The sequence below is a fragment of the Mobula birostris genome, chromosome 13 (assembly GCF_030028105.1).
Source record: "Mobula birostris isolate sMobBir1 chromosome 13, sMobBir1.hap1, whole genome shotgun sequence".
Classification (NCBI taxonomy): Eukaryota; Metazoa; Chordata; class Chondrichthyes; order Myliobatiformes; family Myliobatidae; genus Mobula; species Mobula birostris.
The window spans coordinates 23147124-23170268 of record NC_092382.1 but is presented as its reverse complement, the minus strand read 5'-3'; the positions used below and the strand labels follow the sequence as shown (position 1 = coordinate 23170268).

Sequence of the window (23145 nt, the reverse complement as noted above, 5' to 3'; positions counted from 1 at the left end):
TGCTGCGCCGTGCGGCCTCCGGTGGTGAGTGGGATCTTCCTGTGCACCTGGGGGGGTGGGCGGCGGGGGATGGGACGTGGGTGGGAGAGATGGGGGGAGATGGAAAGAGGGTGGGGAGAGATGGGAGGGAGCAAGAGAGAGAGATGGGGGCAGAAAGGGAATGAAAGGGGTGGGGAGAGGAGGATAGGGAGGGGGAGAGAGAGGTGGGAGGAAGAGATGGAGGGACAGAGGGTGTGGAGAGAGGGACGGAGGGAGAGAGAGGCTGTGGGAGTGGGTAGTGGATCCTGTCTCCTCTCCTCACCTTCTCTTTCTCCCGTCCCCTCCTCAATCTGATCCCTCTCCCCCACCCACAGAGAATGGTGGTGATCCACGCTAACCAGCTCGCACCGCCGGACCTCGCCTCCATCTTCTCCAGCGAACCGGCGCCCACCCCGGCCTCTGACGGGCCCCAGTGACGACACGTTCCCCGCTCCACGGGACAGCCCAAAGGATTCGGGCCGAGCGGCCTGAAAGGAAAATCAAGGCCGGATTTTGGAGACGGAGTTGGGGGTGGGGGTTGGTGGGTAACATTCCCGTGGTCACATTCCTCCCCGTGGGAACCCCCCAGTTCAAGCTCCCTTGTTACGAGTCGCCCTGTCCCACCCGCGGCATCCGGTCACTCCTGACACACTCCGCTCTCTGTCCCCTCTATCACCGCCCCTCTCACCCTGGCTGGTGGCCATTTTGTGATGGTTATCATTGAAACCGCTCTCCCAGCATCGTAGAAATAGTCACACCCTTTTCCTCACCTCCCACTCACTTCCCTCCCTGTTTATTCAATCTCAACTCCTCATCGCCCTCTCTTTCAGTTACCCTGTGAGTCTCTCCACTACTCACTCCATCACTCCTGACACCCTCCCCTCTCCGTCCCCTTGTCCTTTCTCCTGCCATCCAACACATTCTGGGTGGTGAACGTTGTCCGATGGGAAATTTCGCTCCCTCACCCGATCCCTTCCCTCTCTCGTTGAGTGAGTCTCTCCCCTCTCCCTCCGTTCAGACACTCAACTCTCCGTCCCATCAGCCCAGATCGCGTCTCGACCTCTCGCTCCCCATTTCCCCTGTCCGCGCTCTCCTTCTTGCCGTCCGTCTTATTTGCGAAGGATCGAAATCACCCACCCTTCCCCCACACGCCCCATCCTGTTCCTGCCCACCCTCTCCTTTCAGACCCCTCTTTCCTGGTCCTGCAACTTCCCCTCCCTTCCCGTCCCATCAGATCCCCTCCCACCTCGTCCCATTACTTTCCCTCCTTCCTGGTCAGATCACTCCCGCTCCCTTCCTGTCGTTTCGCTCCTCCTCACCCCGACTCTATCTTATCCACGTCACCACCAGTTTGTGACAGGAACTTTCGCCTCCCCTTTTCGTCCCCTATTGAGTCAATGACTTCGCCACGGTCACCGTCTCATCAGTCCACTCCTCGTCCCGTCACTCCTCTTCCTCCCAAACCCCTCACCCCTCCTCCCCAAAACCCACATGTATATGTGTATGTGTGAATATCTGAGATATATACATTAGTTTATTCAATGACAAAATTATTAGAATTAAAACATACATGAAATACCCAAGACTATATAAAACACAAATTAAAATACTGTTATTATAATCAATAAGACACTCGATCCCGGGATTGTATCCACGGGCACCGCATGTTCCTTCGCCATAGATTCTGTGTGCGACTGTGACCATTGTAAGTCAGTGTCTCACTCCATCCCTGGCGGCCACATTAACCAAGGAACACACACAAAAATTCTGGTGAACACAGCAGGCCAGGCAGCATCTCTAGGAAGAGGTACAGTCGACGTTTCGGGTCGAGACCCTTCGTCAGGACTAATTTAAAGAAGAGATAGTCAGAGATTGGAAAGTGGGAGGGGGAGGGGGAGGGATGGGGCCAAGAGCTGGACAGTTAATTGGCAAACGGTATACAGAGTTGGAGAAGGGGGGGGGGTCATGGGACAGGAGGCCTAGGGAAAAAGAAAGGGGAGGTGAACCCACTATAGTGAGAGGGACAGAGGGAGAAAAAAGGGAGAGAAAAAATGGGGAAAAATAATAATGATAATAAATAATAAATAAGGGATGGGGTACAAAGCAGAGGTGGGGCATTAACTGAAGTTAGAGAAGTCAATGTTCATGCCATCAGGTTGGAGGCTACCCAGACGGAATATAAGGTGTTGTTCCTCCAATCTGAGTGTGGCTTCATCTTTACAGTAGAGGAGGCCGTGGAAAGACATGTCAGAATGGGAATGGGACGTGGAATTAAAATGTGTGGCCACTGGGAGATCCTGCTTTCTCTGGTGGACAGGGCTTAGTTGTTCAGCAAAGCGGTCTCCCAGTCTGCGTCGGGTCTCGCCAATATATAGAAGGCCACATCAGGAGCACCGGACGCAGTATATCACCCCAGCCGACTCACAGGTGAAGTCTCGCCTCACCTGGAAGGACTGTCTGGGGCCCTGAATGGTGGTGAGGGAGGAAGTGTAAGGGCATGTGTAGCACTTGTTCCGCTTACAAGGATTAGTGCTGGGTGGGAGATAGGTGGGAAGGGATGTGGGGGGGACGAATGGACAAGGGAGTCACTGGGATTGTGTGATGGAACGGCGTGGAGGGAGCTTCACGCTGTGTCTGACCCCGGGAGTGTGTGATGGGACGGTGTGGTGGGAGATTCACGCTGTGTCTGACCCCGGGAGTGTGTGATGGGACGGTGTGGTGGGAGATTCACGCTGTGTCTGACCCCGGGAGTGTGTGATGGGACGGTGTGGTGGGAGATTCACTCTGTGTCTGACCTCGAGAGTGTGTGATGGGACGGTGTGGTGGGAGATTCACTGTGTTTGACCCCGGGAGTGTGTGATGGGATGGTGTGGTGGGAGATTCACTCTGTGTCTGACCCCGGGAGTGTGTGATGGGACGGTGTGGTGGGAGATTCACTCTGTGTCTGACCCCGGGAGTGTGTGATGGGACGGTGTGGTGGGAGATTCACTCTGTGTTTGACCCCGGGAGTGTGTGATGGGATGGTATAGAGGGAGTTTCATGCTGTGTCTGACCCCGGGAGTGTGTGATGGGACTTTATTTATCATTTCCCTTTTTTGTCCCCTTGCCCATCCTCTGGGTTCCCCCTCCTCACCCTTTTCCTTCTCCCTGGACCTCCTGTCCCATGATCCTCTCATGTCCCTTTGCCAATCACCTGTCCAGCTCTTGGCTCCATCCCTCCCCCTCCTGTCTTCTCCTATCATTTTGGATCTCCCCCTCCCCCTCCAACTTTCAAATCTCTTACTCACTCTTCCCTCAGTTAGTCCTGACGAAGGGTCTCGACTGTACCTCTTCCTAGAGATGCTGCCTGGCCTGCTGCGTTCACCAGCAACTTTGATGCGTGTTGTTTATTATCAAAGTTCTTATTTGTCACCATATACTACCCCGAGATTCATTTTATTGCAGTCATTTACAGGACAATAAATCAATATAGCAGAATTTATGAAAAACTATACAAAAACAAAGACTAACCAACAAGCAACGTGCAAAGGAAGGGAAATTTGTGCAAATAAAGTATTAAATAATACTGACACGAGTTGTAAATTATTTGAAAGTGAGTCCGTAGGTTGTGGAATCAGTTCAGAGTTGATGTGAGTGAAGTTATCCACGCCGGTGTCTCAGAAGAAAACCCGCCATCATCGGGTCCTTCCTGTCTGTGTAATTCCCCGGCATGAAACGTAAAAGTTGCCCGTGAACGCAGCAGGCCAGCCAGCATTACGTACTCCCGGGATAATCCCACCCCGGGACACCGGTGTCCCAGACTGAGCCCCGGCCCCCGGGCTCTTCCTGTCTGTGTCATTCCCCGGGGTCTCGAACCCGCACATCCGGCGGAAGCAGCGCCGCTGGACAGGAGGCGGAAATACGTCACCACGGGAGACCAGAGAGCGTCGCACAGCGCGAGCCTAAAGCTAGTTCCGTTAAAAACGGTTGGGAATTAAACCTGGCGCGTGGCCATTAAAGGTAAGGGGAAGGTGGGGGGCGGGAGTTAAAGGGGAGGGCGGGGAATCGGCTAAACTGTCGGCATCCCGCGGGCGGGGATGTTCACACATTCAGATGTTCACACGGTCACGGTCAGTCCGGGTCTGGGTTCCTGCAGAGATCTCAGTTCCTTCATCCCGGTCCCACTGAACCGATTGTTCCCCAGCCTGAAACAGATGGGAGAATAAAGACGAAATAAACAGATCACACAACAGTGTCAGTAACAGGGGACAACACTCACAGACAAATATCACCAGAAAACCCGCGGATCCGCTGATATTTTATCACATTGAACATTAACACAAACACTCACCAGATCCGCTTCAGACTCGGGAGGGTCAGTATGAGGCGGCGGAGAGCGGGGACAGATCGGTCTGTCAGCGAGTTTAATCCCAGGTTCAGCTCCGTCAGTGATGGGTTTGTACTGAGAGCGGAGACGAGATCCTCGACACCAGAATCTGTGAGACCGACATCCTCCAGCCTGAAGATGAGAGAGAGTGAGGGTGAAGGACACAGAGAGACAGGAGACGGTACAAATCCCCAGTGTTTATCAGTAACACAATTACTGATAAATTAAAGTTCAGTGTCAGACACGCAGTGACTGTAAACACAATCTCCCACAGTCTGGTACTTACTGCAGTTTCTGTAATTTACACTCCGGGTTCCCCAGAGCCGCAGACAGCAGTTTCACTCCTGAATCTCCCAGCTGATTATCATTCAGGTTCAACTCTGTTAGTGATGGGTTTGTTCTGAGAGCAGAGGCGAGATCGCCGGCACCAGAATCTGTGAGACCGACATCCCTCAGCCTGGAGATGAGAGAGAGTGAGGGTGAAGGTCACAGAGAGACAGGAGACGGTACAAATCCCCAGTGTTTATCAGTAACACAATGACTGATAAATTAATGTTCAGTGTCAGACACCCAGTGACTATAAACACAATCTCCCACAGTCTGGTACTTACCCCAGTTTCTGTATTTTACACTCCGGGTTCCTCAGAGCCTCAGACACCAGTTTCACTCCTGAATCTCCCAGTTTATTAACACTCAGGTTCAACTCTGTCAGTGATGGGTTTGTACTGAGAGCGGAGGCGAGATCCTTGGCACCAGAATCTGTGAGACCGATATTGTCCAGCCTGGAGATAAAAGGGCACAAAGAGACAGGAGATGGTATAAATCCCCAGTGTTTATCAGTAACACAATTTCTGATTACATTAATGTTTAGTGTCAGACACGCAGTGAAGGTAATCACAATCTCAATCTCCCACAGTCTGGCATTTAACACAGTTTCTGTAATTTACACTCTGATTTCATCAGAGTCGTTGGCAACAGTTTAAATTCTGAATCTCCCAGCTTATTGTTATTCAGAATGAGCACCGTTAGTGAAGTGTTTCTCGGGAGAATGGAGGCAAGGTATCCTGCAGCTGAATATGTGAGGCTGACATTCCACAGCCTGGAGATGAGCAGAGACTGTGAAGGACACAGAGAGACAGGAGACAGTACAAATGCCCAGTGTTTATCAGTAACACAATTACTGATAAATTAAAGTTCAGTGTCAGACACGCAGTGACTATAACCACAATCTCCCACAGTCTGGTACTCACTGCAGTTTCTGTAATTTACACTCCGGGTTCCCCAGAGCCGCAGACAGCAGTTTCACTCCTGAATCTCCCAGCAGATTATCATTCAGGTTCAACTCTGTTAGTGATGGGTTTGTTCTGAGAGCAGAGGCGAGATCGCCGGCACCAGAATCTGTGAGACCGACATCCCCCAGCCTGGAGATGAGAGAAAGAGAGGGTGAAGGTCACAGAGAGACAGGAGACGGTACAAATCCCCAGTGTTTATCAGTAACACAATTACTGATCACATTAATGTTCAGTGTCAGACACCCAGTGACTGTAAACACAACCTCCTACAGTTTGGTACCTACCCTAATTCCTGTAATTTACACCGTGATTTCATCAGAGCCGCAGACACCAGTTTCACTCCTGAATCTTGCAGTTTATTGTTATTCAGGCTGAGCACCATTAGTGAAGTTTTTGTACTGAGAGCGGACACAAAATCTCCGGCAGCTGAATCTGTGAGTCCGACATCCATCAGCCTGGAAATGAGAGAGAGTGAGGGTGAAGGACACAGAGAGACTGGAGACGGTACAAATCCCCAGTGTTTATCAGTAACACAATTACTGATCACATTAATGTTCAGTGTCAGACACCCAGTGACCGTAAACAAACTCTACCTCCATTCTGCTACTGACCATAATTTCTGTATTTTACAGTCTGAATTCTTCAGAGCCGCAGAAACCAGTTTCACTCCTGAATCTCCCAGTTTATTATAACTCAGGTTCAGCTCCGTCAGTTTTGGGTTTGTACTGAGAGCGGAGACGAGATCCTTGGCACCAGAATCTGTGAGACCGATATTGTCCAGCCTGGAGATAAAAGGGCACAAAGAGACAGGAGATGGTACAAATCCCCAGTGTTTATCAGTAACACAATTTCTGATTACATTAGTGTTTAGTGTCAGACACGCAGTGAAGGTAAACACAATCTCAATCTCCCACAGTCTGATATTTAACACAGTTTCAGTAATTTACACTCTGATTTCATCAGAGTCGTTGGCAACAGTTTAAATTCTGAATAACCCAGTTTATTGTTATTCAGAATGAGCACCGTTAGTGAAGTGTTTCTCGGGAGAATGGAGGCAAGGTGTCCTGCAGCTGAATTGTGAGGCTGACATTCCACAGCCTGGAGATGAGCAGAGACTGTGAAGGACACAGAGAGACAGGAGACGGTATAAATTCCCAGTGTTTATCAGTAACACAATTACTGATCACATTAATGTTCAGTGTCGGACACCCAGTGACAGTAAACATAATCTCCCACAGTCTGGTACTTACCACAGTTTCTGTATTTTACACTCTGTGTTCCTCAGAGCCGCAGACACCAGTTTCATTCCTGAATCTCCCAGTTTGTTAGCACCCAGGTTCAGCTCCGTCAGTGATGGGTTTGTTCTGAGAGCGGAGGCGAGATCCTCGGCACCAGAATCTGTGAGACCGACATCCCTGAGCCTGGAGATGAGATAGAGTGAGGGTGAAGGACACAGAGAGACAGAACACGGTACAAATCCCCAGTGTTTATCTGGAACACAATTACAGATTTCATTAATGTTCAGAGTCAGATATTAAGTGCCTGTAAACACAATCTCCGACAGTTTGATACTGACCACAGTTTCTGTATTTCACACTTCGAGTTCCTCAGAGCCTCAGACACCAGTTTCACTCCTGAATCTCCCAGTTTATTAACACTCAGGTTCAACTCCGTCAGTGATGGGTTTGTACTGAGAGCGGAGGCGAGATCCTTGGCACCAGAATCTGTGAGACCGATATTGTCCAGCCTGGAGATAAAAGGGCACAAAGAGACAGGAGATGGTACAAATCCCCAGTGTTTATCAGTAACACAATTTCTGATTACATTAGTGTTTAGTGTCAGACACGCAGTGAAGGTAAACACAATCTCAATCTCCCACAGTCTGATATTTAACACAGTTTCAGTAATTTACACTCTGATTTCATCAGAGTCGTTGGCAACAGTTTAAATTCTGAATAACCCAGTTTATTGTTATTCAGAATGAGCACCGTTAGTGAAGTGTTTCTCGGGAGAATGGAGGCAAGGTATCCTGCAGCTGAATTGTGAGGCTGACATTCCACAGCCTGGAGATGAGCAGAGACTGTGAAGGACACAGAGAGACAGGAGACAGTACAAATTCCCAGTGTTTATCAGTAACACAATTACTGATAAATTAAAGTTCAGTGTCAGACACGCAGTGACTATAACCACAATCTCCCACAGTCTGGTACTCACTGCAGTTTCTGTAATTTACACTCCGGGTTCCCCAGAGCCGCAGACAGCAGTTTCACTCCTGAATCTCCCAGCAGATTATCATTCAGGTTCAACTCTGTTAGTGATGGGTTTGTTCTGAGAGCAGAGGCGAGATCGCCGGCACCAGAATCTGTGAGACCGACATCCCTCAGCCTGGAGATGAGAGAAAGAGAGGGTGAAGGTCACAGAGAGACAGGAGACGGTACAAATCCCCAGTGTTTATCAGTAACACAATTACTGATCACATTAATGTTCAGTGTCAGACACCCAGTGACTGTAAACACAACCTCCTACAGTTTGGTACCTACCCTAATTCCTGTAATTTACACCGTGATTTCATCAGAGCCGCAGACACCAGTTTCACTCCTGAATCTCGCAGTTTATTGTTATTCAGGCTGAGCACCATTAGTGAAGTTTTTGTACTGAGAGCGGACACAAAATCTCCGGCAGCTGAATCTGTGAGTCCGACATCCATCAGCCTGGAAATGAGAGAGAGTGAGGGTGAAGGACACAGAGAGACTGGAGACGGTACAAATCCCCAGTGTTTATCAGTAACACAATTACTGATCACATTAATGTTCAGTGTCAGACACCCAGTGACCGTAAACAAACTCTACCTCCATTCTGCTACTGACCATAATTTCTGTATTTTACAGTCTGAATTCTTCAGAGCCGCAGAAACCAGTTTCACTCCTGAATCTCCCAGTTTATTATAACTCAGGTTCAGCTCCGTCAGTTTTGGGTTTGTACTGAGAGCGGAGACGAGATCCTCGACACCAGAATCTGTAAGACCGACATCCCTCAGCCTGGAGATGAGAGATAGAGTGAAGGGGAAGGACAAAGAGAGACAGGAGACGATAGAAAACCCCAGTGTTTATCAGTATCACAATTAATGATCACATTAATGTTCAGTGTCAGACACCCTGTGCCTGTAAACACAATCTCCCACTGTCTGGTATTTACCACAGTTTCTGTATTTTACACTCCGAGACCCTCAACGCGTCCGACACCAGTTTCACTCCTGAATCTCCCAGTTTATTATCATTCAAACTCAGCTCTTTCAGTGATCGATTTGTACTGAGAGTGGAGATGATCTCCTTGGCACCATTAGCAGTGAGACCGACATCATACAGCCTGGAGATGAGAGAGAGTGAGGGTGAAGGACACAGAGAGACAGGAGACGGTACAAATCCCCAGTGTTTATCAGTAACACAATTACTGATCACATTAATGTTCAGTGTCGGACACCCAGTGACAGTAAACACAATCTCCCACAGTCTGGTACTTACCACAGTTTCTGTATTTTACACTCTGTGTTCCTCAGAGCCGCAGACACCAGTTTCATTCCTGAATCTCCCAGTTTGTTAGCACCCAGGTTCAGCTCCGTCAGTGATGGGTTTGTTCTGAGAGCGGAGGCGAGATCCTCGGCACCAGAATCTGTGAGACCGACATCCCTGAGCCTGGAGATGAGATAGAGTGAGGGTGAAGGACACAGAGAGACAGAACACGGTACAAATCCCCAGTGTTTATCTGGAACACAATTACAGATTTCATTAATGTTCAGAGTCAGATATTAAGTGCCTGTAAACACAATCTCCGACAGTTTGATACTGACCACAGTTTCTGTATTTCACACTTCGAGTTCCTTAGAGCTTCAGACACCAGTTTCACTCCTGAATCTCCCAGTTCATTATCATTCAGGTTCAGCTCTGTCAGTGATCGATTTGTGCTGAGAGTGGAGGCGAGATCCTTGGCACCAGAATCTGTGAGACCTACATCGTACAGACTGGAGATGAGAGAGAGTGAGGGTGAAAAACACAGAGAGACACGAGACTGTTCATATCCACACTGTTAATCAGTAATGTAATTACAAATCACATTAATGTTCAGTGTCAGACACCAAGTCTCTGTAAACACAATATTCCACAGTCTGGTACTGACCACAGTTTCTGTATTTTACACTCTGAGTTCCTTAGAGCTTCAGACACCAATTTCACTCCTGAATCTCCCAGTTTATTACCACTCAGGTTCAGCTCCGTCAGTGATGGGTTTGTTCTGAGAGCGGAGAGGAGATCCTCGACACCAGAATCTGTGAGACCGACATTCCTCAGCCTGGAGATGAGAGAGAGTGAGGGTGAAGGACACAGAGAGACAGGAAACGGTACAAATCCCCAGTGTTTATCAGTAACACAATTACTGATCACATTAATGTTCAGTGTCAGACACCCAGTGACTGTAAACACAATCTCCCACAGTCTGGTACTTACGAAAGCTTCTGTATTTTACACTCCGAGATCTTCAAAGCCTCAGACACCAGTTTCACTCCTGAATCTCCTAGTTTATTATCATTCAAACTCAGTTCCGTCAGTGATTGGTTTGTACTGAGAGTGGAGTTGAGATCCTTGGCACCAGAATCTGTGAGACCGACATCATACAGCCTGGAGATGAGACAGAGTGAGGGTGAAGGACACAGAGAGACAGGAGACGGTACAAATCCCCAGTGTTTATCAGTGACACAATTACTGATCACATTAATGTTCAGTGTCAGACACCCAGTGACTGTAAACACAATCTCCCACATTCTGCTACTGACCATAGTTTCTGTATTTTACACTCCGAATTCTTCAGAGCCGCAGACACCAGTTTCACTCCTGAATCTCCCAGTTTATTAGCACCCAGGTTCAGCTCCGTCAGTGATGGGTTCGAACTGAGAGCGGAGGCGAGATCCTTGGCACCAGAATCTGTGAGACCGACATCCCGCAGCCTGGAGAAGAGAGAGAATCAGGTTGAAGAACACAGAGGGACAGAAGACTGTACATATTCTCACTGTTAATCAATAATATAATTACTAATTATATTAATGTTCAGTGTCAAATATGCAGTGACAATCTCCCACTCTCTGGTATTTACCACAGTTTTTGGATTTTACATTTCGCCTTCTTTAGAGCCGCAGACACCAGTTTCACTCCTGAATCTCCCAGTTTATTATCATTCAGGTTCAGCTCCATCAATGATCGGTTTGTTCTGAGAGTGGAGGCGAGATCCTTGGCACCAGAATCTGTGAGACCGACATTCCTCAACCTGGAGATGAGAGAGAGTGAGGGTGAAGGACACAGAGAGACAGGAGATGGTACAATTCCCCAGTGTTTATCAGTGACACAATTACTGATCACATTAATGTTCAATGTCAGACACTCAGTGACTGGAAACACAATCTCATACAGACTAGTACATACTGCAATTCCTGTAATTTACACCGTGATTTCTTCAGAGCCGCAGACACCAGTTTCACTCCTGAATCTTCCAACTTATTATTATTCAGATTGAGCACTGTCAGTGAAGGGTTTCCTCCGAGAGCGGCGTTAAGATCTCCGGCACCGGAATCTGTGAGGCCGACATTCCACAGGCTGGAGATGAGAGAGAGTGAGGGTGAAGGACACAGAGAGACAGGAGACGGTACAAATCCCCAGTGTTTATCAGTAACACAATTACTGATCACATTAATGTTCAGTGTCAGACACCCAGTGACTGTAAACACAATCTCAACAGTCTGGTACTTACCACAGTTTCTGTATGTTACACTCCGAGTCCCTCAGCGCAGCCGACAACAGTTTCACTCCTGAATCTCCCAGTTTATTATCATTCAAACTCAGCTCTTTCAGTGATCGATTTGTACTGAGAGTGGAGATGAGGTCCTTGGCGCCATTAGCAGTGAGACCGACATCAGAAAGCCTGGAGATGAGAGAGAGTGAGGGTGAAGGACACATAGAGACAGGAGACGGTACAAATCCCCAGTGTTTATCAGTAACACAATTACTGATCACATTAATGTTCACTGTCAGACACCCAGTGACTGTAAACACAATCTCCCACAGTTTGGTACTGACCACAATTTCTGTATACAAAACTTCGAATTCGTCAGAGCCGCAGACACCAGTTTAACTCCTGAATCTCCCAGTTCATTAGCACTCAGGTTCAGCTCTGTCAGTGATGGGTTTGTACTGAGAGCGGAGGCGAGATCCTCGACACCAGAATCTGTGAGACCGACATTCCTCAGCCTGGAGATGAGAGAGAGTGAGGGTGAAAGACACAGAGAGACAGGAGATGGTACAAATCCCCAGTGTTTATTAGTAACACAATTACTGATCACATTAATGTTCACTGTCAGACACCCAGTGACCGTAAACACAATCTCCCACAGTCTGCTACTTACCACAGTTTCTGTATTTTACACTCCGAGATCCTCAGAGCCGCAGACACCAGTTTCACTCCTGAATCTTCCAGTTTATTATCATTCAAACTCAGCTCTTTCAGTGATGGGTTTGTTCTGAGAGCGGAGACGAGATCCTGGGCACCAGAATCTGTGAGACCGACATTCCTCAGCCTGGAGATGAGAGAGAGTGAGGGTGAAGGACACAGAGAGACAGGAGATGGTACAAATCCCCAGTGTTTATCAGTGACACAATTACTGATCACATTAATGTTCAGTGTCAGACACCCAGTGACTGTAAACCCAATCTGCCACAGTCTGGTACTTACCACAGTTTCTGTATTTTACACTTCGAGTTCCTTAGAGCCTCAGACACCAGTTTCACTCCTGAATCTCCCAGTTTATTATCATTCAGGTTCAACTCCATCAGTGATGGGTTTGTACTGAGAGCGGAGGCGAGTTGCTCGACTCCAGAATCTGTGAGACCGACATCCCTCAACCTGGAAATGAAAGAGAGTGAGGGTGAAGGACACAGAGAGACAAGAGACTGTTCATATTCAAAATGTTAATCAACAACATAATTACTAATCACATTAATGTTCAGTATCAGAGACACAGTGACAATTCCCCACTGTCTGGTATTTACCACAGTTTCTGTATTTTACACTCCGCCTTCCTCAGAGCTGCAGATACCAGTTTCACTCCTGATTCTCCCAGCTGATTATCATTCAGGTTTAGCTCCATCAATGATCGGTTTGTACTGATAGCAGGGGAGAGATCCTCGGCACCAGAAACTGTGAGACCGACATTCCACAGCCTGAAGATGAGAGAGAGAGAGAGAGGGTGAAGGACACAGAGAGACAGGAGACGGTACAAATACCCGATGTTTATCAGTAACACAATTACTGATCACATTAATGTTCAGTGTCAGACACCCAGTGACTGTAAACACAATCTCCCACAGTCTGGTACTTACCACAGTTTCTGTATTTTACACTCCGGGTTCCTCAGAGCCGCAGACACCAGTTTCACTCCTGAATCTCCCAGTTTATTATCATTCAAACTCAGCTCTTTCAGTGATCGATTTGTACTGAGAGTGGAGATGAGGTCCTTGGCACCATTAGCAGTGAGACCGACATCATACAGCCTGGAGATGAGAGAGAGTGAGGGTGAAGGACACAGAGAGACAGGAGATGGTACAAATCCCCAGTGTTTATCAGTAACACAATTACTGATCACATTAATGTTCAGTGTCAGACACCCAGTGACTGTAAACACAATCTCCCACAGTCTGGTACTTACCACAGTTTCTGTATTTTACACTCCGGGTTCCTCAGAGCCTCAGACACCGGTTTCACTCCTGAATCTCCCAGTTTGTTAGCACCCAGGTCCAGCTCCGTCAGTGATGAGTTTGTACTGAGAGCGGAGATGAGATCCTTGGCACCAGAATCTGTGAGACCGACATTGTCTAGCCTGGAGATGACAGTGAGTGAGGGTGAAGGACACAGAGAGACAGGAGACGGTACAAATCCCCAGTGTTTATCACTAACACAATTATGATCACATTAATGTTCAGTGTAAGACACCCAGTGACTGTAAACACAATCTCCCACAGTCTGGTACTTACCCCAGTTTCTGTATTTTACACTCCGGGTTCCTCAGAGCCGCAGACACCGGTTTCACTCCTGAATCTCCCAGTTCATTCCGCCCAAGGCTGAACACAAACAGACAAATTGATGAACAAAGTGATTCAAACCGCGGGCCTGAGGGAATTTCTCTCACTCGGATATTTGAGGAAACATTAAACCCTTCAGTAAATCACTGATCGGAGTTCCCGTCACTGTCAATGTCCCTCACTGCCCAGCTCCAGGGTATTCACCGAATGTCAGCAATTTAACCTGCTGGTGCGACCGTGTATTCTCCCCATATTCTGTGTCATTTCCCAATGGTTGGAAAAGTCTCCCTGACCTGAGAAGGTCGGAAGGGGCAGAGTTGGAAAATGAGAGTAAGTCCAACAGTGAGGAAGATTTGTTAATAGGAAAGTGTCGATGAGAGACTGTGTACGAGTCCCCACCTGAGCAAGGGGGGTGGAGAAGAGAGATCCAACAGGAGGATCGGAGATGGGGAAGAGAGATCCCACTGGAGAAAGGGGGCGGAGGAAGAGAGATCCCACAGGAGGAAGGGGGATGGGGATGAGCGATTTCTCAGGAGGAAGAGGAATGGGGAAGAGAGATCCCACAGGAGAGATCGGACAGGATGAACGGAGATGGAGAACAGAGATCCACAAGGCGATGAAGAGAGAAACCCAGGAACGGAAGGGGGATAGGGATGAGGGAGCCCGCAGGAGGAATGGGACGGGGAAGAGATCCCCAAGAAAGGAAGGGGAGTGGGGATGAGAGGTTCCACAAGAGGGTCTGAGGGGAAATGATTATCCTACAAGAAGAGAGGATGCAGTAATAGATTGTCCGGGAGGGGTGGGTCTGAACCGAGGATCATAATCGAGAGAGAAGATGTGTCCATTGGGTCTGGGTATCTGGTAGTGAGTAAAGTCACACAGGTGGACTGATGGTGATAGTCACACACGGGGAAGGGCAGGGGAGGGCAATCTCACAATGGTAATTCTTTCGCTCTCACAGGGAAAGTCTGCTGACGGTCTCTTGTCCCGACCGGGAAGCGGGTGTGAAGCTCTGACCCACCTGCTGCAGTCAGTGTAGGTCTGGGTGTCAGTAACAGTGAGAAGGAACATTGTGAATGGACGTGTCACAGGCAGTGAGAAACACAGCCATTTCTGTGATTTAATAACATTAAACTAATGACCGTTGTTCACTGATCTGATGAAGTCTCCAACATCCCTTCACAAGGAACCACAGAACCCTTCCGTCCTTGGGTAATTACTGACCGATCCTCTGGGCATTCACAATTTGACTTATTGCAGTTTCACCTGAATCCCCTTACATTGAAACAACACAATGGAACAGTTTCACAGTTCAGAGTGAGAAATAAATCAAGTTACCTCAACTCCTGGCACTTGTGCAGCCCGGGTCCCAGCCGCTGGATTCCTTCACACCGAATGTGGCAGCCCTCCAGGTTGAGGTATTTTATTGTATCACAGAGTCCAATGACATGATCCAGGACCGCGCAGTCAAACGGGGTCAGTGTCATTCCACTGAATGAAAGTTTTTTCACAGATCCCAGTGCGACCTCACGATTTTGAGACTCAAACAGGTAGCGTAATCTGTTCAGGAGGCTCCTTTTACCAGCTTCATTCCATGTGTTTCCACTCTGACGTTTAACTTCCTCCTTCACCCAGTCAATCACCTGGCAGGTTGCTTCATGAGGAAATGGACCCAGAAACTCCTCTCGGCCCTGAGCTGTCATTGGGGAGGAGAGACCAGCCACAAAATGAAGAAATACATGAAATTGACCATCTGTCATGTTATGGGATTCAGTGAGGAATTTCAGGATATCCCCGGGATGTGGATTCAGGAATTGTGCGACTGCAGCTACAAACTCTTGGATAGTGAGGTGTGGGAAAGTGTACAGATGAACAATGCATACTTTGCATATGTCTTCACCGCGCAGAGAGCTGTTGTCCGTGAATGCGGGCAGTAGGAGTGAGTGCCATTGCTATTACAAAAGAAAAAGTGCTCGGCATACTGAGAAGTCTTAAGGTGAGTAAGTTACCTGATCCAGATGGACTATGTCCCAAGTCCAAAGAGAGGCTGCTGGAGAGATAACGTATGCATCGGTCATTATCTTTCAACAATCACTTGATACTGGCATTGTCCCAGATGAGTGAAGGATTGCAAATGTCACTCCACTCTTTAAGAAGGAAGGACAAAGAAGGGAAATTATAGGCCAGTTAGCCAAACTTCAGTGGTTAGGAAAGTGTTGGTGTCGATTATTAAGGTTGAGGGTTCGAGGTACTTGGAGGCTAATGACAAAATAAGTCAAAGTCAGCGTGGTTTCTGTGAAGGACAGTCATACCTAACAAATCGAGGAGAAAACAAGCAGGCTGGACAAAGGAGAGTCAGTGGATGCCATTTACTTAGATTTTCAGAAGACATTTGATAAGTTGTCACATATGAGACTGCTGAACAAGGTAAAATCTTACGGTGTTGCAGGAATGACATTGGCATGTGTAGCGGAATGGCTGACAGGCAGCAGGCAGCGAGTGAAAATAAAAGGGTCTTTTTCTGTTTGGCTGCCGGTGACTGGTGGTTTTCCTCAGGGATCAGTATTGGGACTGCTACTTTTCACATTGTTTGCCGGGGATTTAGATAATGTAATTGATTGCATTGTGGCAAAGTTTCCGGGTTTCAAAAAGGTAGGTGGAGGGGTGAGTAGTGCTGAGAAAGCAATGTGATTGCAGCAGGACCTAGACAAATTGGAAGAGTGGGCAAAATAAAAGGTGGCAGATGGAATATAGTTTTGAGAAATGTATGATAATGTATATTGGTAAAAGGAACAATAGTGCAGACCATAATCCAAAATGGAAAGAGGGGTCAAACATCAGAGGTACAGAGGGACTTGGGAGTCCCCGAACTGTTAATTTACAGGTCGAATCTGTGGTAAGGAAAGCAAATGCAATGTTGGCATTTATTTCAAGGGGAATCGAATCTACAAGCAAGGAGACAATGCTGAGCATTTATAAGACTGCAGTCAGGTCTCACTTGGAGTTTATGGCCCTATATCTCAGAAAAGATGTGTTGTCATTGGAGAGAGACCAGAGCAGATACACGAGGATGATTTCGGGAATGAAGGGTGAACATCCGAGGAGCATTTTCGAAACTTTGGGCCTGTACTCACTGGACTTTAGAAGAATGCTGGGGGTGGGGGGGGGGGAGGATCTCCTTGAAAGGACCAGATAGAATGGAAATGGAGAGGATATTTCCTATGTTGGGGGTATCCAGAACTACAGGGCACAACCCGAAAGTTAATGGGTCATCCTTTAGAACATGTCAGGAGGATTCTTTATTTTTTAGCCAGGAAGTACCAAATCCATTGAATGCTCTGGCACAGACCGTGGGTACAGTTAAGACGAGGTTGATCGTTTCTTGATCGGTCAATGCTTCAAAAGATATGGTGAGAAGGCAGTTGTATGGAGTTCAGTGGGATTTGGGATCAGCCATGGTGGAATGGCGGAGCAGACTGATGGGCTGAATGGCCGAATGCTGCTCCCATGTCTTGTGGTCTTGTGGAGGAATAACAACAAATCTCATCTCTACTTTGGAGCGGAGGTCTGAGATTTTCCTTGCTGAAGTTGGATGTTCCAATTGGAACAGTTTGGCTTCAGTTTGGTCAAATCTCCGGATATTTGGCGCTAGAGTAAGAGGAACGCTGAGGATTCCTCTCTGACCGACTGGATTGTTTGTTTATGAAACTCATACAGGTTTCTGGGTGCACAGTCCGAGACTTGGAAGGTGTCAGGTGTTGTGACGAATGCAAATGCTTTCCTGTGCTCCAGCCGCAGCAACAAACACCTGTCTCCCCATTTCTGATCGTCTCTAAACAGGCCTCTGAAGACAGGTATTCAGACACTCAGAGTGAAATCAAGACTTTGAGTTTTCCGCTTCATCGCTTACCTTCCAGGTCAGTAGGCGTTTCAGAAAAAGCACACACAGTGTCCATGTAGGCGAACTGGCCGTCACCTGTTCAAACAGATTAACCTGCATGAAGTCTGGTCTGTGTAATACTGTAAATTCATCAGCATTTACATCTGTAACACACAGTGTATTGTTCACCGTACCACGTTCCCGTATTTCATTCAGTATTCTGCTCAGCTTCGGTAAATGGTGATGTTGTTTCACAAAGGATTCCCACATCACCCTTCGGGCCCCGGAGTCCTTCTTCATTACCAGATCCAGGAGGAGTTTGGAAGCACCCGCTCGGTTTCCCTTCTCCGCCAGCTCAGTCACGCTCTGTAATGAACAATGGGGAATATATTGAGGAGCGGAGGGATGGGTACAGATCTGCTCGACACAGATCACTAAGAGACATTGAAGTGTTCATAGCGGGGGAAAGTTTTAAAAGAAACGAGCGGGGTCAGTCGAGACTTCCTGCACGCCACAGATTGAGGGGTAATTATCAGACTAGCAAGGTTTGAGCGGAGCAGACATAGTGTGAGTGAGCCAGAGATAGAGTGGGGAGTTGAGTCTTCGTGTCAGAGAGGGTTCAGTGAGGAGACTTCAGGTAGATTTTTAAAGAAGCGAGCAGGGGCAGTCACGACCTCCTGAATGCCACAGTTTGTGGGGCAATTATCCACTTGGCAAGGATTAATTGGAGCAGACATACTGTGAGTGAGCCAGAGATAGAGCAGGGTCTTGAGGCTTTGTGCCAGAGAGAGTTCAGAGAGGAGAGGCGGAGGCTGTTGGTAGATTTGGGGTAATATTTTACCTGTATTTTTCACAGAATGCCAGGCAGGGTAATGGGATGCTCTTCCTACAGGGTGCAGCAAGACAGGGAGACCTCTAGTGTCCCTGACAACTGCACCTTCAGGAATTTCATCCAGCTGCAGCTTCTTACACACTGTGCTCAGGAATTGGAGCTGCAGCTGGAGGAACCCAGGATCATTCAAGAGGCTGAGAGGTTGACTGACAAGTTATACGGGGAGGGAGCTATACCCAAGGGGCAGGACAGAGGTAACTGGGTGACTGTCAGGAGGGGGAAAGGAGACAGGCAGCCACTGTAGGAAACTGCTCTGTAACCGGTACACGGCTTTCTGTTTCGGGGTATGACCTAGCAGAGGAAAGTCATGGCGATTATACTTCTGGCACTGAATTTGGCTTTGTGACTCAGAAGGGGTGAGAAGAGTGAACTGAACTAACAGGGGCATTCAATGGCTAGTAGAACACACTGGAGATCCTGTTGATGAGAACAAGATTTCTGGATCATGTGTTTCCAAGGTCAGGGATATCTCCCATCCAGTCTAAAACTTTGTTAAGGGCAGGGTGAGCAGTCAGAAGTCGTGGTCCACGTCGGTACCAATGACAAGAGTAAGAAGTGTGATGAGGTCATGCAAAGTGAGTTCATGGAGTTCGAAGCTAAGCTAAAAGGCAGGTCCTCCAGTGTTGTGTTCTCAAGGGTACTACCCGTACCACGTGCTAGCCAGGCCTGAAATAGGGCGATCATACAGTTTACGTGTGGCTGATGAAATGGTGCATGACCGAGGGTTTGAGATGTTTGAATGATTGGGCTCTCTTCCAAGTAAGATTGGACCTGGACGGGGGTGATCATTTTGCACCCGAGCTGGAGGGGGACTGATACTCTTGCAGGATGGGTTGTTAGCGCTGCATGGGAAGGTGGAGGTGTTAAACTTGAGTTGCAGGGGGATGAAGAACCAGAGTGGATAATGGAGAGGTTGTGTGGGAAAGACGTTGTTAAGCCAACATAAAAAGTCAGGAATCTAAAGGATGAACATGGTGAAACTAATGTTCCGAGTTGTGTATTATTTCAATGCAAGGAGTACTGTAGGAAAGGCAGATGAGTTTAGAGCATTGACCAGCACATTGAATCTCAGCATTGTCACCATTAATATGATTGGGTTGGAGCTGGCGCAGGATTGGCCGCTCAGCATTCCAGGGTTCCGTTGCGTTCGACACGATTCGATAGAGCGGGAGGGATTACAGATGGAGGGGTGGAATAACTATTCAGAGAAGACGTCACTGCATTGCTCAGACAGGACAATCTGGATAGCTGGTGCAATGAGACTACATGGGTGAAACTACGGAATAAGAAAGGGATGACCACGTTAGTGGGATTATATTATAGAGCACCCAATAGTCAATGGGATTCAGAGGATCAAATATGTAGAGAGATCACAGAAACAAGAAACACGAGGTTCTGATGGTAGATAATTTTAACTTTCCATTTAGTGACTGGGAAACCCATGTTTTAAAGGGCTGGATGGGATATTGTAGGTCAAATTGGTTCAAGGAAGTTTCCAGAATCAATATATTGAGATCACAACTGTAGACAGTACATACAAGAATCCTGTTAGGGAACAGCACAGGTGCAGGGGAACACTTTGGATCTGGTGATCATCATGCCATTAGTTTAAAGATCATTATGGAAAAGGATAGGTCTGGTCCTCGGGTTAAGATTCTAAATTGTAGAAAGGTCAATTATAATGGTATCAGCAGGGATCTGACGAAACTGGATTGGGACAGGTTGTTTTCTGGTACAGATGTGCTTGGTGAGTGTGAGGCCTCCATAACTGAAATTTTCAGAGTACAGAGTTCCAATGCATAAATGACCATAGATACAGAGTTTGAATGTTCCTGAGACAATAAAAGGTACGGGTAACATGTTTAGGGAAGCTTGGGTATTGAGAGACATTGAGGCCCTGAGTGCATCTCAAGTACAGGCTCGAAGATCAAATGAGGTGCTTGATGGCTACAAGAAATTCAAGAGAAATACAAATGCTCTAGCAGACAAGGAAAAAGAGAACTTCAAACTCTTCATCGATTATTTTCGGAACAAAAGTATAGCAACGGACAAAATTGAAGTTCAGAATGGCATTTACGCGTGATGCTGAAAAGGTGGCGGGGGGGGATTTTAAATGCATTTTTTACATTTATATTTACACCGGAGACATACAGAGTCTTTACAGTGAGCCAAACAGCGGTGAGATCATGGACTCTATACAGAGGAGGGGGTGTTGCTGTCTTGAGGCAGATGGGGGGGGGGGTAAATCCCCAGGGTTTTCCTTCACACCTTGTCTGAGGCGAGTGCAGAGATTGCAGGTGCACCAGTGACGATATTTAAAATGTTAGATGCGGAAGTATTGGAGGGTAGATAATGTTGTTCTGCTGTTTGAAAAGGAGGTAAGAAAAAGTTAGGGAATTACAGGTTGATGAGCCTAACACCAGTGGTGGTAAAGTTATTGGTAGGTATTCTAATGGACTGAATATGAGTACTTGGATGGACGAGGATTGATCAGGTATAGTGAACACTGATTTCTGCCTGGTAGATCCTACCTAACCAATCTTATATTTTCTCAACAAGTTCCCAAGCAAGTAATGAAAACAAGGAAGTAGATGTTGTCTGCATGGACTTCAGCAAGGCCTCTGACTCGATCCCTCATCGGAGCCTGGTCAGTAAGATTAAGTCGCTTGACATTCATGACATGGTAGTAAGTTAGTTTAGATATTGGATTCGTGAGAGAAGCTAAGGGAGGTAGTAGAGGTTTGCTTCTCAGACTTGAAGTCAATGACTAGTGGTGTGCTTCAGGTATCTGTGCTCGGTCTGGTGTTGTCTACCAACGCCCTGGATGATAATGTGGTAAACTGGGTCAGCAGATCTGGAGACGATACCAAGGTAGACACCAAGGTAATGAAGACACGACAGCACTAAGGCATTGAGTGGTAGTGCTAAGAGTGGCAGTAGAGGTTTGCTTCTCTGACTAGAGGTCTATGACTAGGGGTGTGCGGCAGCGATCTGTACTTGGTCTCATGCTGTCTGTCATATACATCAACGCTCTGGATGATAATGTGGTAAAGTGGGTCAGCAGATCTGTGGATGACACCAAGGTAGTGACAGCGAGGAAGGTTATCGGAGCTTGCAGCGGGACATGGGACAGCTAGAAAAAGGTGGAATGGAGATTGGGAGGTAGAATTTAAAGACACATGTGAGGTGTTGCACTTTTTGAGGACAAACCACGATAACACTAAGACATTGAGCTGTGCGGTAAAACTAAGGTATCAGGGAATTCAGATCCAAAATTTCTTGAAAGTGTTGTCGAAGTTAGATGGCGTTGTAAAGCTTTTAGGACATGGGCTTTCATAAATCAAAATATTGAATACAGAAGCTGGGATATATGTCTAAATTGATGTGTCAGAGGCTAATTTGTATACCTACTTCTCGGAAGGATATTAATAAGATTGAACTAGTGCAGAAAAAAAAATGCAGATTGTTGCCAGAACTTGAGGTCCTGAGATATAGGGAAAGTGTGAATACGGTAGGAGGTTATTCCACAGAGTGTAGGAGGACCAGGAGAGATGTGATGGAGGTGTACAAGTTTATAAGAGGTATAGAGAGAGTAAGTGCTGAAAGGCATTTACTACTGAGGTTGGGTGGGACTGGAATTAGACATGGGGTAACGATGACAGGTGAAAGGCAATATGAGGGGGAACTTGTTCACTCGGACGCCGCTGAGAACGTGGAACGTGCTGCCATCGGAATTAGTCGATGTACATTCAATTTGAACATTTACGATCAATTTGGGTAAATTCACCAATGGGGGAGTTATGGATGTCTCCAGTCCGGGTTCAGATCAATGGGACTAAACAGATAATAGGTCGGTGTGGTCCAGATGAGCGGAAGAGCCTGTTGCTATACTGTAGAGTTTGATGACTATGGCTAGGTCAAACTGTGACAGGATCACCGTTGATTTCCCCTGGGGTAATTGCCGGTGAACCGCAGCAGGTTCACACTTCACTGCCAGGCTCCATGAGGGGTCCAGTGTCAGCCTACAGCTGGGAATTGGCAGTGAGGAGCAGACAGCAAATTCACGACTAGTGCGCACGTGTGACAAACCAAAGCCAACTGGTGGTAATGTTGAGTAAGAAGTTTGGACTGAAATTGTCAGCTGCCTCACGTGGAATGCAGTGTTCAGTGTGGTGTGTGGCTCTTCACTAAAATTCAGTCTGGGTGGCAATAGGTGAATGCATTCCAGTAGCACAAGGAGCATTGGAAAGCTGTTTCTTTGTAATTCTGTGTGAGCGGTAGATGCTTGGAATATTTTCAGTGATAGTGATGTTGCACATCCCAGTGTTAACAGTATATGCTGTGGTAATAGATAGCGAAATCAAAGATTATGGAGATAAGGCAGGACCTGGATACTGATTATGGATGATCAGCCATGATCACAGTGAATGGTGGTGCTGGCTCGAAGGGCCGAGTGGCCTACTCCTGCACCTATTGTCTATTGTCTATTGTCTCTTGTCTATAATTTCAAACTCAAATTGGAAGAGTCACAATTAACAAAAGGTAACAGAACCATGAGGCATGTTGGGATATTGATCAAA

General features: G+C 47.3%; 1 protein-coding gene across 8 annotated transcripts in view; it reads right to left on the bottom strand.

Annotated features, from left to right (window-relative positions):
* Positions 1 to 1534: 1534 nt before the first annotated feature.
* LOC140208564 (uncharacterized) overlaps positions 1535 to 23145 on the bottom strand; it is a 45200-nt gene continuing 23589 nt past the window's right edge. For 5 of the 8 annotated variants that reach the window (XM_072277307.1, XM_072277311.1, XM_072277306.1 and 2 more), the window contains 31 exons: positions 17868 to 18039; positions 17704 to 17769; positions 15132 to 15489; positions 13746 to 13832; positions 13421 to 13591; positions 13095 to 13265; positions 12765 to 12935; positions 12448 to 12618; positions 12122 to 12292; positions 11796 to 11966; positions 11470 to 11640; positions 11145 to 11315; positions 10819 to 10989; positions 10502 to 10672; positions 10176 to 10346; positions 9850 to 10020; positions 9524 to 9694; positions 9198 to 9368; positions 8872 to 9042; positions 8544 to 8714; positions 8217 to 8387; positions 7891 to 8061; positions 7253 to 7423; positions 6927 to 7097; positions 6288 to 6458; positions 5961 to 6131; positions 5635 to 5805; positions 4996 to 5166; positions 4671 to 4841; positions 4349 to 4516; positions 1535 to 4202 (listed from right to left, as the gene is read on the bottom strand). In XM_072277307.1, coding sequence (XP_072133408.1) covers positions 4115 to 4202; positions 4349 to 4516; positions 4671 to 4841; positions 4996 to 5166; positions 5635 to 5805; positions 5961 to 6131; positions 6288 to 6458; positions 6927 to 7097; positions 7253 to 7423; positions 7891 to 8061; positions 8217 to 8387; positions 8544 to 8714; positions 8872 to 9042; positions 9198 to 9368; positions 9524 to 9694; positions 9850 to 10020; positions 10176 to 10346; positions 10502 to 10672; positions 10819 to 10989; positions 11145 to 11315; positions 11470 to 11640; positions 11796 to 11966; positions 12122 to 12292; positions 12448 to 12618; positions 12765 to 12935; positions 13095 to 13265; positions 13421 to 13591; positions 13746 to 13832; positions 15132 to 15489; positions 17704 to 17769; positions 17868 to 18039 — 5214 coding nt within the window. In that variant the 3' untranslated portion in view covers positions 1535 to 4114. The remainder of the gene's footprint in view (positions 4203 to 4348; positions 4517 to 4670; positions 4842 to 4995; positions 5167 to 5634; positions 5806 to 5960; positions 6132 to 6287; positions 6459 to 6926; positions 7098 to 7252; positions 7424 to 7890; positions 8062 to 8216; positions 8388 to 8543; positions 8715 to 8871; positions 9043 to 9197; positions 9369 to 9523; positions 9695 to 9849; positions 10021 to 10175; positions 10347 to 10501; positions 10673 to 10818; positions 10990 to 11144; positions 11316 to 11469; positions 11641 to 11795; positions 11967 to 12121; positions 12293 to 12447; positions 12619 to 12764; positions 12936 to 13094; positions 13266 to 13420; positions 13592 to 13745; positions 13833 to 15131; positions 15490 to 17703; positions 17770 to 17867; positions 18040 to 23145) is intronic. The other 3 variants (XM_072277312.1, XM_072277314.1, XM_072277313.1) reach the window with 3 other exon arrangements.